The sequence below is a fragment of the Patagioenas fasciata genome, chromosome 8 (genome assembly GCF_037038585.1).
Source record: "Patagioenas fasciata isolate bPatFas1 chromosome 8, bPatFas1.hap1, whole genome shotgun sequence".
Taxonomy (NCBI): Eukaryota; Metazoa; Chordata; class Aves; order Columbiformes; family Columbidae; genus Patagioenas; species Patagioenas fasciata.
Window position 1 is genome coordinate 17,608,738 of NC_092527.1, and position 19,575 is coordinate 17,628,312.

The window sequence follows — 19,575 nt, forward strand, 5'->3', positions numbered from 1 at the left end:
AGGTATTTTTTTTTCCTTACTTTGAAAAATGCTTTTCTTTCAGAGTATCAAGCTACTTTTCATATTTGCACACATTAAAAAGATGTGCATTTTGAAATGGCTCCACATTTCAAATGCAAATCAGAATTAATTTTAAATATGCTTCCATTCTTTCAGCTAAAAATATCTCCTGAATTGAGCACAGATTTGCTGAGCTTAGCACAGACTTGCAAGAAGTTTTGATGAATGTGAATTCATATATTTGTTTAAGAACAGTCTGAAACACAAACATTTTCACCAAAATCTAGCAAAACCAGCAGAGGAAAGCTGATCTGTTGAGAATGGAAGAAATTTTAAGATGATGTTTGAAAGCACTTTTTTCCTTTGATCTTGTTAACAAACATTTAACAGCAATTCACTGTGTAGTATACTTTTGAATAAAACAAATTCTTGTCATAGGTTCCATACTTATATCCTTTCAATGAAGAGCTGTATTAACTGTTCACAATTAAATATTTCCTATGCCTCAAACTGGCCCTCAGAAACAAACAAACCTTTACCCTCATAATATTTCTGAGTTAAAGAAACTCGGAAAAAAAAAAAACCTTGCATAAATACCCCATAAATAAGGAAGAAAGTGCTGAGTACAACATAAAAATAGCCTTTGTAGTACACCTGTAGAAGCAAGAGTGACAGGACAAGAAGCAGAGAAAGAGAGAAAGAAAAAGCATGTTTGATTCAGCAGTATGCTAATTAAAGAATGGAAGTGGTATGTGGCAACCCATGGTTTTGGCAATATCATGTTCAAAAACTAAACTTCGATATCTCATCCACAGATGTTTTCTCATGTGATGCAGGCAATATACTCAGTCCAGGGCTTATATCTCCAAAGTACAAGAAATAACCAGGGGCAGGAGAAAGAAGAGGGTTTTAATACAAGAACAAAAAAACAAGATGGGCCCTGCTGTTCCTTGTCCAGAAAGGGGTTTCAATGGGAGAACAGCACGAAACCAGCATAGGCCCTTCTGTTACAGAGCAGAATACTGCAGCAATACCGTGAGCTCTGAAATTCTCTATTTTCCACCTGTCCTCTCTGTAACTCTTATATATAAAATAAGTAAGCATTGCTGGCTTTAAGAGTGAAATATATCTATTTTGTAATATAATTACTTCAGGAAATGAAAGGCAAAAAAAGAAAGTGGATATTATTGAATCATATGAAAGATACACAGAGATATTGCAAAAGTTAACACATGGATGAATGCTTTCATGTAACATTTCCTTGCACCAAGACATTCTGCTGTTGAGAGAGCTTTGCAGATACCAGCCCATTGCAGAGTCAGGGTCAGATCTTCAATGCTCTCCAAGGCAGCACGCCTCCTCAGCCAGTCCTGCACTACAGGTAAGAGGACGTGATCATTTCACTCTTTTATCCTCAGACTCTACTAACCGCGACTCTCTTGACATGATTGAACGGTGCATATGCCTGGTGTGCCTGGACAGTCCAAGTGGGGTTGAACTGAATGATACAAACATGGCATTGCAACTGCTACATGGGGGAGGCTACCATAAAAACGGGGCCAATCGTTGGTATGACAAACCTATGCAGGTAAAAACCTTATACTACTATGATGTCACTTGCATGTGGCAAGGTACTCCAGTCACCCTTGTGGTAGGGACCACTTAGAATCAAGTGGGAGAAAGAGGGGAAGGTGGTGTCAGCATCTGCCAAGGCAGGGTTGGTGTGAGCAGTGCTGTTCCTTGCAAGGCAGGGGTAGATTTCACCTTCCCTGAAGTTGTCCTTCGCACTTCAGGCGGTAGAAAGATACACAGACATACAGATAGGTAGACATCTGATTGAAAAAACAAAACAAAAACAACAAAAACCTTACCAAACAAAACCTCCCTACCCCCACAGTACACATTTAATTACAGTCAATCAAATGAAATAAAAACGCTGGACTAGCATCTCAGAACAACAAAAAAAAAAAAGTACAATAGCTTTCTCTGTTTTCTCTTCTCATGCATTTTCCTGACATTCTAAAATTACTACTGCTTGTAATTTAGTATGTGTTTAAGTTAGTATTTAAGTTCTCACTTAACAGACTGTTTACTCATTTAATGACATCCTTGTTGAGGCTTTCCTGGAAGAATCAATTTATCCAGCCTTTTCCCAATCTGATTTTGATTGTCATATTTGAGAGTGTCGCACTGTTATTTTCACATTTTGCAACAGACTCAGGGTGAAGCAATATATTAATCTCCAACTGTCAACAATGCTGACACTTCATGAAAAATTGAAAAGAACCCTAACTGATACGTTGCTTGTGCAATGCTTGTTGCTCTTGCCGTATCTAAGAACAGCAACATGAAAAAAGAAACCACTAACCTAATTTCACTTGCACTGACTTACCCCAGTGCAAATACATTTCAGTAGTCATTCCTGATTTGTGCTACTGCAAATGACATTATTAGCAGACCCAAGTGCTGTGTTTTTAAAGAACAAACCCTTTGCCTTTAGTTAGAATCCTCTGTTATTTTCAGGGCCACTAGTTGAGATGTTTCAAGTAGATGAGAATGAACAAGAATTTATTTTTGTTTACTATCAGAAAGTAGCAGAACGCAAATACATTTGCATGGTATATGGGAGAGCTTCATCTGTCTGGATGTACTCAGGCCAGAAGTAGTTCAAAGGCAAAGAGAAATTCTTAGGGAAAAAAGATCCCTTTTTCTTTCATGCAAACACAGATTAGGTAGGAAGCCATTCTCACAGCAGGACTAGTTCTTTCTCTCCATATTCTTCTTCAGCTTTGCAGTAAGGAATCAGAAAATGTCCAGGTAAACTTTTTGCATCACGCAATCTGTGAAAATCTCATGAGAACCAAAGAGGCAGGATGCATATATGTGATAAAAAATGCACAGAGTGAACTGAGTGGGAGAAGTCCAGCCAAAGACATTTCAAAAGAAGTGAGGGAAAAATCCCAGAAAACATGCAACACAAATTGCAGTTTGGTCTTAGACATCTGCTTTTGTTTGAGATGCGGAAGTAATCAGCTGCATGGGGGTTATCACACAACTATAGTGCAGCAGGTTAAGTGTCACCAGTTATATCATGTGTATGGAACGAAATCAGGAATGAAGACAAGTAAGACGGGAATGAAGAAAACATCACCAAAAAAGATAAAGAGGAAGCAGGACAGTAAAACAAGCTTTGAGAAATCTAACAAATAAGGATGAGCTTGCTCATTTGATATGATATTTGTAATAAATGTGATCTTAAGGGACTTCCCAAATACAGATGTTGTATTGCCCCCAAATGTGGAAGGAGAACACTGGCCTGTCTTTCCAGTGACAGGTGTTCTTTACCATGAAGTAGATGCTAAATCCAATTTCTGTACTCCAACGGGAAATGCTAAAATTTACATTCTTGCAGGACTCACTCCAAAACAGCAGCATGAGAGGGATCCAATGCAACAGCATTCATAAGACAAGAAAGTCTCCCACTGATAGGTTAGTCAAGGAAGTTCCTGATGTGGGCAGTAAGAAAACCACAGGAGAATAACCACCTCTATTGTTAGGTTGCCATCATGGCTAACTTGATTTATTCACTATATGTCTTGCACTTGTTCTTTTCTTTGCTTAGTTTGTGGTAGGAAGAGATGGAGTCTGCGGTACTGTGTGTGAACATTCCCCTTTTGATGGCATCGTACTGGTGCAATGCACTGAACACTTGCTCAAGCACATGTGAGTCTGCTTTCAGTACAGCTATTGTACCCACTCCGGCCCTCAGGATTCCTCTGCCAGTGACAAATTTCCCCTGGTGCACAGGGCAACTAAGATCCATACAGCTTTTGAAAACCAGTCGTTTACCTGCTAAAGAAGCATTGTTTAACAAATAGTTTATTCCTGTAACCTTAATGGCTTTTCTCTTACATACTAACAGGAAAGAAAGCTCCAAGAAATTAGTCAGAGCTGATTCAGTGAGCGAGCTTCCTGCTCCACGGAGACTAAGATGGAAATGTTCCCCTGAAATTCAGGCACATTTGGCATCATCAGCAGAAAAACTCCAAAGGTAGAACAGATGCCTAATTTTTCTCAACAACTGACTGCAAGCTGGGAGCTACCCAGCACTTCGTGCAGGCAGGGGTTTCCTCCTAGAGGGCTTTCCCTGCCTTTCTGCTCCTCCTCCTCCTCTTCCCAAGTTGGACATACCTAGCATCTCTTTGCAGGGTGGCACTCATATGGGCTGGAGCTACATTACTGTATTAAAAAATTGCATTAGCATTGTTTTCCTTCCATGTAAATATTAGGACAGTTAAAGATCACTGGAAAAAAAAAACAGTAGAATCCTAATTGCATGGGATGCAAACATTGCAGGCCCTCCGTTTTTGTGGATGCACTTTATGGGTTTGACCCGACTAAAGCCAAAGCCAGGGCAATAGGGATACATATATGGGACAGAAGAACACAACTGATTTGAATAAACAATTTGAATTCAGGAATATAATTTGTTTACAACCATGTTACTCCTACAAAGGTTAGTTCTTCTGACTGTGTACCCATACTGCAAAAGATTTGCATGACCCTTGGGGTGAAGATGGCAATGAGAGATTTCTTTTTCCAAATTATTTCATTTCAACACTCAGGTCTGTGATCTATCTGTAGAGAATTTGCACATTGTCTGCATGATCAGCTGTAAACATGTCCAGTGTCATGGCATTAGATGAGACCTCAGCGTGGTTAGAAGCATACATGAGAGTATGAAAACACTCAGGATGCAGAGTAATTCCTTTTCGTTTTTAAATAATGGTAGCAGTCCTCTAAATTTAAACTTGCAAGGAGCTTACAGCATTCTTCAGGTTTTAAATCCACTAATTTCTCACACTAGTAAATTTCACAGAAACTTATCAAGAACAAATTAGCCCCTGGCTTAGGCTTCAGGAGTGGAAACGCTAGTTTTCTTGGCTTTTATTTACAAGGTGTTTTACTCAAATGAACGGAATGACCCAAGTTTTACATCTCATGTTAAGACTGCAGATAAAAAGCCCAGTCTAGAACCTATATGAATAAAAACTGCTGACTAGGAACAAGTTACCAAAGGCCAGGACTGTCTGCAGAGCAGGAGCCCACTCACCCCTGGGTGGGTACAGGCAGGAAATGATCTCTGGGGTTTATTTGCATATGGAAATGGAACATGAGATTCTTGGATCTCCCACCCACAGTAACTGCCTCTGCTTGCTTTCCAGCATAGTAAAAAATCTGGACTTTATTGCCTACAAGTTTGAGAACTATGGAAAGGAATTTATTAAGAAACAAAAGATTAGCCCAGATGCCTACATTCAAGTAGCACTCCAGCTGGCATTTTACAGGTAAGGCTAATTGAAATTGTAGGCACGAGGTAGCACAAGAGGAGATTCACAATTTGTTTTTTATACAGAGGGCCCAATTTTTTTCTTCAGCACCCAAACAACTGCCTCCTGCATGGAAATGAGTGATCTTGCCTAACGTCTGTACGTCAGGCAAGACAGTAATTGTCAGCTGGTTCTGAGACAGACTACTCCTTTCCTTCACTCCCTTTCCCTCTGCTTTTCTACCTTCCTATCCCTGTGTCCCACGCATGCCATTCCCAGCCAGTATCCTCCCCACAGTTGTCCCTGCACTTGGCACAGAGAAGAGGGTGAGGGGATGTGGCAGGGAGAAGCAGACAACACTGCCATCCACAGCAGCAGAAGCTAAGGAGTCCAGGTCTCTGGACAGAAACATTCCCTTGCCATTGTGGGTATCTTGGGAGGAAAAGTGGTAACAACCCATAGCTCACCACATATGCATCCCCTGCCCAGCAAGGTGAAAAGCATTCACAGGGAAAAATACTACAGCTGCATATCTGAACAGAGTCCCTACACAGGACACTGACTACTGTTGCTTCCTTTTTCACAGGCATCCTGAGATTTGATAATGTCCTCTAATTTCCATGGTATTATCAAAGTCAAAAGCTCCTTTCTACATTGCCAGAACAGCTAATGCACCAGGCTAGAGATCGGTTGCATGGTTTCCTGCAGAACAGCATATTAGATGAATAATTCTTTATCACGTCAGATTAAATCCTGAAGTGGTATTTACCTGGTCAAAACCAGGTAAATGCCTAACACATTTCGCGTACTCCATTGACATCTATTAAACATCCATTTTGCATATTCCATTAACCAAACTGCAATAATGACCTGGTCCAAGATTTTCATCTGGATCCCAGACGTGATATAAATCCCATGTATGCAACAAAAACCTTAGGGAACAGTTATGTTCTGAGACCTTTGCTTCAACTGGAAGGCACAGCAGGTCTCCTGAAGTGAGGAATGGTAGCTATATACGTGGAACCAAATTAAAGAATAGTTTTCACATGCAGGTCTATTTGCTATGTGGATTTTCATTCCAGTTCACAGTCTCAAATAGCACCCTTTTCCTCTTTCAGTTTTGTATTTTTCATTCACACACAGAGTGTATTTTTCTTGTTTTAATAAAACATATTTCAAGCCCATAAGTAAATGATTAATTACACAATTATTTTATGATGCAGTACAAATAAAACATTCCTTGAGATCTTTCAGTAAATTTCAGTTTTACTAGCCTTTTTTTTATACAGCAAGCCATTTTTTACTGGCAACGCATAACTAAAATGTATGCAGCTGTATGCAGCTCTTCATATTAGAAAGGAGCGAGCATCTATCTTTTTTAAGTTTCTTATAGAATTCTATCAACATTAAGATGAATACTATGCAAAAAATAAAATTGTAGCTGTAACAATAAAATGTACCAAGCCTATATTTCTTTTAGTCTTTCTGACTCCTTGGAAATAATTATTCTTTGTTTTTCCTACTTCATTCTCTCAGATGCCACAAGAGACTTGTGCCTACCTACGAAAGTGCTTCCATACGCAGATTTGATGAGGGCAGAGTTGACAATATTAGGTCTGCTACCTCAGAAGCATTTGCTTTTGTGAAAGCAATGACTGATGACAAGACAGTTCTATCGGTATGTTGTCTGGCTTCCTCTGCCTCCTTTGGCAAAACACTAACCATTCATGATCCCCAATGTCTCACTTTTAACTGTTAACCAAGGGCATAAATGCACAGGGCAAGGTAGCAAGCCTTACAGGATTTTGCTTTTTGTGCAAATCAATCATTCCGGTAAATAGAAATATTTCCTTATTTTTATTTAAGCATCCAAAATATTCAGAGGTGCCTCAACATGTCATTATAAGAAATAAAACATCTGATTTTAGACTTAGTACTGTCTTTTAAATGAGCTATCATCAGATCCAAATTCTGCTCCCTGGAGAGATCTAAGCTGAGCATGCAAAGTTCAGGAGCATTATATTAATACTGCTACACCAGGGAAATGGCCCAGCAGGTCCCCTCCAGTGGATAGCTCTGCTGCAGACTGCAATGTGTGAAGTGATATAATTCACATGCTTTGACTTCTGGATAAGGTGGATATGTTCTGGCTGATCTTTTTGGTTTTAACGGTATGTTTTTACCGAACAGATTTACTCTTATAGGATCCTCAAGGGGGCTGAACTTTCATGATAAAAATACTTCATCAAACTAATAAAACAACTCTCCAAACTGTCCTGACATCATCCTGCAAAAAGAAAAAACTGAATTGCCTTTCTCTGAGACACCACCATCTGTTTGCCAGAAGCAGGAGTACTGTACAGCTGAGAGAGCTGAGACTATAGCTGCACAAACAGCTTTGTGTACTGTCCTGCCCACCATCCCTGGAGTCGCCCTCAACATCTCCCTGTGTGCCACACTTCCACCCACTGCACTTCGCTCCTGCACAGGGAATATCCAGGTGGCTGTTTAGATGCAAAATGCTGCCATAATATAGATTATTTTGCACAGTTAGCCCACTTCAGTGGCAACAGCCCACATAGCTGTTCTTTAGCATAGCATTGCTAGAAGTATTGCTGGGCTGTAGATTAAGTGTAAACTAATGAAATATTGTAACCCAACTCTAATGTCCCAGAGGATGAGGAAAATTTGCCCAGAGGAGTGCTCTGTTCCTCCACTGCTTCTTCAGCCTCCTTAAGGTTACCATGCACAGAACTTAGCTCCTGATGAACAAGACTCAAGTAAGTTGCATGTTAAAATGACAACTTAAAGCAAACCTGAAGTAATTTCTATGCCGAGTAGGCAATTCAAGACAGATTATGACCATACTATTACACATAATAGTGACTAGCATAGAGTAGACAGGAAGAGCCTGTTGTTGTTTGCTAGCAGTGTCCTGACTGACAACATGGTTTCATTATTTCATTATTCATAGTTCATCATGTTTCATTTGAAGCTGCTGTCATCTGCACACTTTCCCCTCCACACTTGGGTGCTCAGCATACTCCCAGCCCCAACACACACTGCTGAAGGCTGACTGTACGCCTAGGAGGAGCCAGCCTGCTCCTAGCATATTGTTTTGCCAGATCCTTTTTGTTCCTTTCAACAATCTCTTCCTACCTTCCTTATTCCAACACTTACTGCCTTTTACAGCTCTCCCAGTTTTACCCCGCTCACTGTTTTACCACCCAAATCTGAGATTGTGCCCACCTTCCAAAGCATCCTAAACTGTACTGCTTCACGTAAGCAAGCAGAAGAATATGTCTAGAGCGAGCTCAGTCTCAGCCCCCAAATCTTTATATTGCATGCCTTGGCAGTACCAAATAGGAAGAACAATGGTTTAATTCCCCCTAAAAAACCTGCAATCATCACGCAAACCAATGCACTGATAGTCTTCCTAGCTTCTTGTTCTCTGAGAGATGCAAAGGACATCTAAACTGATCTGTGACTGTTCTTTTCCACAAACTTTCAGAAATCTGTATTTTTGATGTGAATATCTTCCAGTTCAAAGCTATATATATTATTCTCACCGAATCATTAGAAACAAAATTCACTGAACACTGTTCCAAGGTGCTTTCTTTAGACCCAGAGGATGGGTTGCCTCTGGATGTGAAGCAGTTAATTCCATTTTTTGAACAACGAGGTGCATCACTCAGTTTAAGTAGCCTTGAACTCCCCAAAATATTGTTTGTTAATAGCCATTAATTCAAATAAAATTTAAACCAATTTTCTATCTGGTGCTAATAAAAATGATCTTCAAATGATAGCTTGAACAGTCACCAAAGACTGATCAAGTGGGATTGATTCTCTAGCAGGAGAAATATCTCATGCATTTGACACTTGCTGTAAAAGAAGCAGCAACTGACACTACAGAGATTGCTTGAATAGCTGTAAATTAACCATATGTAAAGACCACATTTGGTAATTTAATCCATACAATGAAACTAGGGCCTAGCTCTAGCCCTATGAACAAATATCCAACTCTGTCCCTTGAAGGTCCCTGACAGTGGTCTTTGCTTCTAAAATGAGTTCTTTGTTCAAAAGATTATTCATCGTCCATAGGAGCTGAAGGTTCCCTGCTTATCTGGAGACACAGTAATTTCTGGCTGTTTCAGTGTCTCCCAAAGTTGCAGTGTCAGACTTGATGTACAGCAGGGCAGCACTTCTTAGGATCATTCCCTTAATATAAAAGGCTGGCATTTGACAAGAGTCAAAATTTACTAGCTTGTTATCTGAAATGTGAGGCATCTGTGGAGAGTAGAGCAGCCTTGGAAAATTCTAGACGCCCCTTCACACAGGGGAGTAATTTTTTGACCAGCTAGTAAAATATCAGTAATGGCTTTCATTAGTATCACTGTCGTTGCCTAGATAAACCATTCTGGAGAAGATATACTGCCTGGCTGTTTTGAAAACACTGAATTACACTAGGCAATTATTTTCCCTGCTTCAAATGGAGTGATCCAGTTAGTAATAATCTACACCCCCAAAATCCATTGAAAGAATCCATGAAAGGAACTGCAAGCCCTTCCTTGACTTCAAACAAACCACCACCAATAAACCTGCTCAGCCCTTGCACAACCAGGCACCATTGTTGATCAGGACATTGAATCCCTATGGCTTTTCATTATAAAGAATACCTGAACCAGAAGCAGAGGACGTTTGAGAGTGCTTGCTGTTTGGCTGCTAGTTAACTGATGGAAGATGCTATTTTTTTTTTTTTTTTTTGAGAGTTTATTCAATAATTGATATTCAATATTTTGATTCCCTCAACAGGATTTTGAGAAGATGCAGAGATTTAAGGATGCAATTACTGCTCAGACTAATTACACTATTCTGGTAAGTAAAACGTTGCTTTGTCTTAATAAGGACTAGTTAATCTTTTCAAGAAAAGTACAAACATATAATCATTAACTATTAAAGCACCAGAAAACACAGGCATCTCTAAATAGGAAAGTACCTGTTTTGTCACACTTACAAAAACTTCTAATGACCCAAACACCCTCCAAACAGCCATACTCAATTAATCTCACCTAAAAAATACTTCCTGGAAAGCAAGGTAACACAATTGTGCATTAGACATCAGTGGTAAGACCATCACTCTTGGGCACTAGCTCTTTTATCTAGGACTGTCATAGAATATGACACTCTGTATTCAACATCTTCACAGGGAATATGCATCTGTGAAACATTTATAATTTGTATCTGTGTCATAATTAGGACTCCCGGCCACAAATTAGGATTTCACTAAGCTTGGTGTTGTACAAATTAACAATTCAAAAACGGCCTCCATCTTAAAGAGCTTGCAAGCAAAATTTAATAAATATTGAAAGGTTTGCAAGGGAGAACAGTAGCCAGATGAAATAAGCCTTTATTCTGTGTACCCTGTGATCAACATGAAATGCTAGCCATGAAGACAGCCAAGAAAAGTGGCAATGGGGTATTCTAATGGGGTATGGCATGTGGGCAGCTGAGAGCCTTATCAGGATCAGAAGTAAGCAAGGCCTAAAAGCAACCAACTTCTGCGTAACATGCATGAGAAATAAAACTCCAGCTGCAAAATCTAGATCCCCAAATTTACAGGTATTTAGACTAATAAGCTATAATGTTACAGATAAGCTCAAGGCGGCTGTAACACATCAGGAGGTTTTTGCTTTTCCCTAAAACAAACCATTTATGCATTTTCTTACATTTCTCTTCCCTAGAGGAGAGAGGCCCCCCACCTGGGACCTGATCCTCAGACAGACTGGTACTCTGGAAAGTGTATTCTGGTATTGCAAAGTGCCATTTCTAATAAAAGTCATTAACAATGACAGACTGATTATAGTAAGTTTGCTTTTAAAGACCTGAATGTAGTGTGAATAAAAGGAAGAGATGCCCTCCAGTGAAGAAATCAGTTTAGTATCAAATACAGCTCATTTTCTATTTATTAAAAATGAGACAATTCAGCCTGGGTAATGCTCTACATCCCACTGTGCCAAGACAAAGCACAGACTTACTCTACAAGCAACGTAGTCAAACCACTCATGAAATTAATAAATGTTAATAACCAGCTATGTTAAGTGAATTTGCTACCTACCTATGGTTTTGCCTCAGACCATTGCCTAACAAACACACATTGCTGATTACTGTTTAAATACTCATAATATTCAAGAAATCATTCACTTCCAGAAGTGGGTTCGGAGGTATACTCAGAGCACTGGAGAGGTGAAGCATTCCTTTGAGGCAGATTTGTTCCTAAGACTGCAAAACCAAATAAGCAGGGAAGAAAAACAGCTTTGTGTTTCAAGTGTCTTGCTGGGAACCTGCATCTTAGAAGCCAAGACTCCATGTCATCTGTAAAGCTGAGGCAAGTCTTATTTCAGGGCAACTGAACCTGAACTGTCTCAGGGTAGTCTCACAATGAACACAACTTACTGTAGGTCTACTGGGTCACAATCAGTGGAATTTCTGTGCATCTCTTAAAAAAAAAAAAATATATCCAGAAAATCCCCCCTCCATGTCATTTCAGTTCCAGGAATGGTTAAAAATTCAGCCTCTAGCATAGCTCATGGGAAAATATTGAAATCACCACTGGAAAACTAATTTCTCTTTAAATTTAAAAAGGTCACCAGGTATTTCTACTCACTAAACTTCCCATTCTTTCTCAGAATAGCAGGATGGAATTCTTGTGCCTTTAAACTTTAGGCAAGACTTACATCATTTGACTAAATCATGTGTAACAGACTGAAATGTAATGGCTCCTAAGAAAAACAGAAAAATCTACTTCATAAAACAAAAAGCAATTTAATGATTTTATTTCCCCTTGTTAGGGCTTACTAGTAACATTGCTATCTTAAATGTGGAGCTCTAAAATTCAATTTAGCACAGTTTTTTCCTATGCATTGACTCACGGTTTATTTCGTTAGCCTGTCTCGGCCTCTCTTCAGACATGACATTGATCTATGTTGCAAAAATGTCATTGCTAACAGCCTTATAAATCTTGTGTGATAGCAAAATATTTCCTTTGATTATCAAGTCAGGTTCCCTCCATGGGAAAAAACAACATAAACACTGCGCTGATGTACACTACTTTTTTGCAAGCATCCATCCTCTGTCTAGGCTGATGAACAAGTAGCCCCTTTACCAATGGGTGCCTACTCCTTAATAAGCCAAACAAGATTATGCTCTCCCAGCCCCCTGCTTCAGGCACTTATTAGTGATTAAAATTATTCTCCTCTTAATAGGAAAAGCAAATTTGTGCCTTTAAAAAAAATTCCCTTTTAGAGGAAAACTAAGCTTGTGTTCTTTTTAAAATTCTGCCATCTCTCAGATTGCTTGTTTCCCTCATTATAAAGGGACCTGTGCCATAAGGATATCAGTTCTGCTCTCAGTGTAGTACAATGTCCCCTGTTCAGCATTCCCTTGCTACACAACTTCAGCCTGTTAGCAGGAATGATCTACAGCTCAGTCCTCATAATCAATGCTCTCACCAGCTAGAAAAAACCTAGACTGAAGGATTTTAAATGCACATGTTAATTTGAGGCAATTCCTGGCTGGCTGGAATAGTTCAGTGCTGTTCTTCAGATGCCAAAACTTTGATTTGGTTTCCTAAAGAAACAAAACCCTCTAACTACCCTGTCTGCCCATCTCCCACTAATGACTTCGGTCCTGTTAGCCATCTTCAATCACACTTGCTGGCAAGGCAAAGATCTTAAAGCTACTACATTCCTGAAATCTATAGCATTGGGTCACTGGATAGAGCAGAGAGACACAAGCACAGCAAGCTCATGGCAGAAAGACTTCCTGCAGGCTTGGCAGTAGTTCCTGTGAGTTGGCCAGCAGCATGTTCCTGCTGCTAACATTCAGCCCCTGCACCTGCTGCCAATCACCTTGCCTGTAACCATGAGACAGGAGAGGAAATTGAGACATTGGGGGCAGCATGGCTGGTTCTCATCTGGGGATGATGATGAGCAGAGGCACGGGCAAGTGGGATGGCAAGTAGACTGTTCTAGGTCTCTTATCTTGAAATATAATCCAAGTGACACATAGGAAGTTCCAAAACACAGTTAGAAATTTTTGGTGTCTCATGTGCTCCCCTCAGCAGTTTTGGATGCCCAGCCCATGATATTGAGCTCTGAGACACAATGAACACCCAGAACACCAGGTAACATCAGCGCATAATACATCTCAAGACCATCTCCTTCCTAAATTTCACATCTTCAGAGCACTATACGAATTTCTAGTTACTGATCATCAGCAAAATACATACTCAGAGTACTATCTGAACACTATATGCATTACATCGGTCAAACCAAGTTCATTAACTCTGATCAGAAAGCAAGTCAGTAATAGCCAAGAAAAAGTCTCCATACTCAATTAAATGCTGGTATCTTATATCAAACACAGGCTATTACTGGAATGGCAATAGACAATCATCTGCTAGGGCTCAGAGAGGTGGCACGGGAACGCTTCAAGGAACTACCAGAAATATTTACAGATGAGACGTATTTGACAAGCAATCGATTCATCCTGTCAACTAGCCAGGTGAGCTTCTCCTGTTCTCTGGTCTTGCTAAGCGAAAGTTAATTCGTGTTCTGCCCAACCTTGTAGCACACAGTGAAAACAATGTATAAAAACAAACAAACAAAAAGGCAAAAAAGCAAAGTTGATACCATCAAGAAGTCTGCAAAACTCTCCAGATTTTTGATCCAGTTTTGATTCATTTTTCAAAATCAGCACCATAAGTAATGACTGAAGTTACCACTTCCACTGCAACATCCCAAAGCCCTTCCTGCAAATTCTGGAAATGCATAGAAACTCAGTCAAATTTGTATGAGGGCTCAGTCTTTCCTTGTTTTCCAAACTACGTATCTTCCTGTTCCCTTTCTTCTCCTCCTTCCCTAAGGTGACAGCTCTAGTGGGAATTCTTCGCTCCAGTGACAGCACAGCCACAAACCAGACAGGCTGCCCACGCTGAGAAACAAAAGCCAAGAGCCATGAGGAAATTTTTCTCTTAAAGATAGCTGTGTTTGAAATCTTGGAGAGCCTTCAGTTATTCAGTGTAAGACTGCAGCCTCTGCACACACGCATCTTGGATTTACAGACATTTTAGACATTTTCAGATTTACCATCATTTGCAACTACACTAAGATACTCTAAGAGTCAACATTTCCTACATTTAATGTTCTGAATAAGGAAACATCTTTATAGCATACAACCTAAAAATTAAATGTTTAATTGCATATCGTAGAAGTTCTAATGAAAGGAGAAATCTATGTAGGAATTCATTTACTGAAACACTAACCTAACTGGACAGATTGGAACTATGCAACAAAAGAGACCTATAATATCATGCTACAGCACAAGACTTTAATAAGTAATTTGATCTTGTCATAATGCTTGTATGCTTTCAGACATGAGTGTATGTAGCCAGCACACTACTACATAAATTCTCCAAGAAACTATCTATGAGCAAAGAGTACTTCTGAATAGCTTTATGGCCTTCGGCTGTTGCACAGCAAATTTATCTGACAATTCTATGGCTCTATTAGCAGGACTAATGGCTTGTTCTACACCATTAAAAAGCCAAGTGTCATTTGTGAAGGCACATGTACACAAAGTCTAAAACATATAGATTTCTAACACATCTTTCATTTTCTTCAGTAGAAAGTGTTTCACCCCTGTGTTATGCCATGATTAAACCATGTGTAATAGAAAAATAGCACCCGGATGCATTAAAATATGATTTTATACAGCATCACAATTATAAATGATTATTAGAAATGGACCATACTATTTCCTACAATTGATTACAGCCTTCACATTACAAGTTTAAGATAACCTTAAGATAACCTTAATTAATTAGAAACCTTAGAGAAGTTTTGTGTATTACAATTTTACATGTCAGAATTATATACAGCTTTGAAAATTCCCTATCTATGAAAAACAAAGCTTAAAGCTGTTAAAGGCTTTTATAAAGTGGGCAAAGAAATGCATTATATCCACTTCAAATGATACCAGTTTTCAAATGCTGACAAACAAACAAAGCAACCAAATTCTATACTGAGATTGGCTTTTAACTTTCAAGAGTCAGCTCCAGGTCAGGAGACAGGACATCTGACAAAAGCAATAATCTACACATTTCCAGCATTTGTATAATTTGTTTATCTTTTTCCTTAATCCTAACCAGCTGATTTCAGGTGCCCTGATTAGTCCAAGATCATTTCTTACCTTCTCTCTACAACCAGGTTCCAACTACCATGGAAATGTTCTGCTGCTACGGGCCTGTGGTGCCCAATGGTTATGGCGCATGTTATAACCCTCAGCCAGAGCATATATTATTCTGCATCTCAAGCTTTAAAGACTGTAAAGAAACCTCCTCAGACACATTTGCAAAAGCTGTGGAAGAAAGTCTCCTAGAAATGAGAGATCTGTGTAGCAAATGCAGCTCTACTATTGGAAAACCACTTGCTAAACAAGAAGCAGCCACACAGCTGCAGGGTGACCACAAATGCTGAGAGGCTGTGGGAATTATTCTCCTGGATCCACCTTATGAAGAAACAATGACATAGTTGTCCAAAGGCAAGATAGTACTGGTAATATATTAGTGTAGAACCAAAATGTCATTTGTTTTACATTGTTGCCAACATCTAAAACCTTGTAAGTACTAAATTCACCACTTCTTGCCTGAGAGTCAGCAAAAAAGGTTTGGTCTTACTGGCTGAAATGAAGGAAGAAATAGTACAAGTGTGTGTTGTACTACCATTTCTACCCATAATCAACTTAGACCATTTTATCATCTAAAAACTGAGTAAATTTGTATGTGATGTAAATTAAATACTAAGGCACACCAACTAATTAATATCCCCTGCAAGCAGTTCCAAAATAATCACATCTATTCCTGCAAGATTTGCATGTAGAAAAAAGAAAAACAAAAAGAAAAAGACCACAACACCACCACCACCACAACAACTTCCCCATTGGGAATGTTGAGTATAACATTGTAAATAATAGTCTGATGCCATTACATCTTGAACATTTGCATGAAAAATATTTAATAACACCATACTATTTCCAACATGAGAAAAGCAGATTATTTTTAAGAGTTACTGCTGTGTATTTCCACAAATAGAGTTTAAGAAGAACACAGCAATGTTTGCATGTTCCTCCAATTCAAAAAAACTGCAGAAATTATTTAGCCTTTATTCTGGTTTGCACTGGCCTCAAGCACAGTCCCATTCTGAAAGCAGCCTATTGGAGAAAAGATCCATCACTGAGAATGGGGAGAAATTTGTCCGTAATAAATTGACTTATTTCTTTCTCTCAGTGAGCAAAACCCAGTCCGACAGAGAGGCAAAGCACAAGTGCAATTCAGTCCTACTTAAGACCTTTTTTGCTTGCACAGGAATGAATTTAGTTACTGTGACTAGCAGGAGAGTGTATGCAACCACACAATATCAAAGAGCAATAAATAACTAGAACGAAGAGGCAAACTTGCAATGTAACAGTCTCCAAGCTAGAGATATAAATACCCATTTAAGAGTACTAGTACTCATTATCAGCTTTGCATCATCCCACTTAGGAGGGATTTATAGTTTATATTTTTTAATAGTAGATGGAGAGTATCATATTCTGCCATAAATTCAGCAAGGAAAGTAATAAGGTATCTGGTCATTCCCATATTCTGAGTGTTATCCTGAAGGTTTTCTCATTTCTTTCATTCCCTACAAATTCTTCCAAGGAATATTTTCAGTTACCTTCTCTCAAGCTGAAATATGTTGCCTTGTTTAGAGGTTTTCAGTCATCATTGTTAGAATACCACTCACTAAGGACGCTTACTTCCTCACTCCAGTGCAGATCGTTTGCTGGGCAATCCAGAGCACACTCAGAAGCCTGGCCAGGGACTTCTTACTTGCCTGTGGAGAAGTGGAGATGCTCCTTTGTGGACTGAACAATCACATGCTTAACCACTCTCAAGCCTAAAGGCATGAGAATAGGTTCATTACAATAAACTTAAAGCACGGATACATTTCTACCTAAGAATTCTAGATACAGATTCAGTAGGTTACATACGTCCACACTTATTCTACTGCCACTTTGGAGCTACACACGTGCAATTAAGCAGTCTGCTGGATAAAGGCCCCACAACCCCACATATGAGAGCACAGTGGGCCTGATAATCAATTGGAGTAAGTCAGGTATGTTGAAGCAAATCAGCTATGTTGATCTACAGTGCTTGAGAGCTGGGCTCATTTTTTTAAAGTTAATGTGTTCATTTATAAATACGTAGATTTCACTACTCCATGAGCTGTGGTTCAAACCAAAGATTAAATCTCATTTTAGATTGTATAAAGAATATTATGGCACAAAATCTGCTCCAAAGTGAAAATGTTAAAAAAACAAACCAAACAAAAACCCACTACCACCAACAAAGAAAACTGTTAGTCAAACCAAATGTTCAATTAATGAATATCCTGTTCAAAATTACTTTAAATTTTTCCTATAATGATTATGAAAATCACTTTGAAACATTCCCAGTAAGTTTGCTTTGTTCTCTCTTGTCACCACAAAGGCATTGTGCATTTTTAACATAAGTGTAGCACTACAGTCTCAAGATTTTTTCATAGAACTGTAAGTTTAATATTATAACCATGTTTTAAGTATCTAAAAATGCTGTGACTAGTTGATTATTTATTAATTTTCTTCTAACGAAATATGTAATTTTATTTTTTATTCCTAGTTCCATAGATACTGATATTTATTTGCAAATGTTACCTGTGTTTTCATCTTACTTTTTTGGCTAGAATTTTAACAGTAGATCTGACACTGTACTCAGTACACCATCACTGAGAATTCAGGCAAAAATTACAATCACACCTGAAATTTTATACCAATTGATCATTAAGAATGCCTTTTGTGTCTACAGCTGCCACAACAGGTGTTTTGGATTCTCTAACACTGGAAAATACTGACACCATATTTTAACTCAGGGAAGAAACCAGTGACCACCCACACTTGCTATTGATTTTGCTGGCCATTACATACTTGTATCTTAGATATTCACTGATCTGGCCTGAATACTCAAAAAAACCCCAGTCCTTCCAGAGGAAGGCATTTGCTTACATGCTTAGCCTTAGCCGTGACCCATGCTAAAAGTAGCATCTGCAAAGTACCTGACTTTCTTCAAGAAATTTCAGAGTCAGTTCAGCTGTGTTTAAATTGGACGACACTGGTTAAATTACAGATGAGATAAAATCCACAGCACTGGGCAATACAAACTGATTTGCCAGCAGGAGCTTCACAAGGGACTGTACTTCTCAGTTAACAGAATCCCCTGCACCTATGTGGTATGATCCCATGCTGCAGCTGCATCTATTAAGCATTTCAGAAAACAGGTAGTTTTCTTAGGTAGTTATTTAAAATTATTTGTATTATACAAATGAAGTTCTCTTCTGAAGTTTAAAAATACACAATCTGTGCACATGCACTTGTGGAAATCAAATTAGAAGCTCTTAAAATGTTTCCAACTAGGAAACTATGGAATAGATTGTTCATTATAGAAAGGGAGAAAATCTTGATCAGCAGACTAAGTGTAATTACATTAACGTAACAAGTGGCAATGATTTAATGAGACCTCTTGGTGGGACCTGAGACATACAAAGCCCCTGCAAGAGAATTTTAAGGAGGTAATTGTTTTGCTCTCTCCATCGGTGTACACCCACATACACACAGTACTGGGATGCAGAAACTGAAAAACCAGTTTTTGTGAATGTCTATATTCACAGTGAATAAAAGCAAAAGAAACTTGGCTTCAAAACAGCGGTGTTTCAAGGGTGCGAGAACCGGCCTCACTGCCAAGTGCTGCCCAGGCCTCTGTGCGCCCTGAAATTAAGTAGGACAAGGTTGTAACACCACCAAACTTCTTCCAGTGTATGAGTTGCAAAATACATAAAATATTTTAGTGATACTTTATTTTTATAAAATAGTATAGATTTATGGCAAATGTAAATGTGTATTTATAGTACAGTTTGTTTCCGTGATGTTTTGTGCTCTATTGAAATATATTTACCTGCCTAAATTAATACATATGACCTGAAGTGTACGCTGGTACCATCACTTTGGCTTCTCTAAGGACGGAGTTCCGCACCGCAAATAAAAGCTGCCAGAGGAAAGACCGTGTCTCCTTTTTCTGTCCCGCAAGCTCCCTCGCCCCACCCCCCGTGGCCGC

At 39.0% G+C, this 19,575-nt stretch overlaps 1 protein-coding gene across 1 annotated transcript in view; it reads left to right on the forward strand.

Moving 5' to 3' along the window:
* CHAT (choline O-acetyltransferase) overlaps positions 1-19,519 on the forward strand; it is a 35,556-nt gene extending 16,037 nt beyond the window's left edge. Inside the window, exons 8-15 of the mRNA XM_065843711.2 lie at positions 1,419-1,588; positions 3,623-3,723; positions 3,923-4,051; positions 5,226-5,348; positions 6,867-7,008; positions 10,143-10,205; positions 13,755-13,892; positions 15,596-19,519. Of these exons, the coding sequence (XP_065699783.1) occupies positions 1,419-1,588; positions 3,623-3,723; positions 3,923-4,051; positions 5,226-5,348; positions 6,867-7,008; positions 10,143-10,205; positions 13,755-13,892; positions 15,596-15,865 (1,136 nt within the window). The 3' untranslated portion in view covers positions 15,866-19,519. The remainder of the gene's footprint in view (positions 1-1,418; positions 1,589-3,622; positions 3,724-3,922; positions 4,052-5,225; positions 5,349-6,866; positions 7,009-10,142; positions 10,206-13,754; positions 13,893-15,595) is intronic.
* Positions 19,520-19,575: the final 56 nt, after the last annotated feature.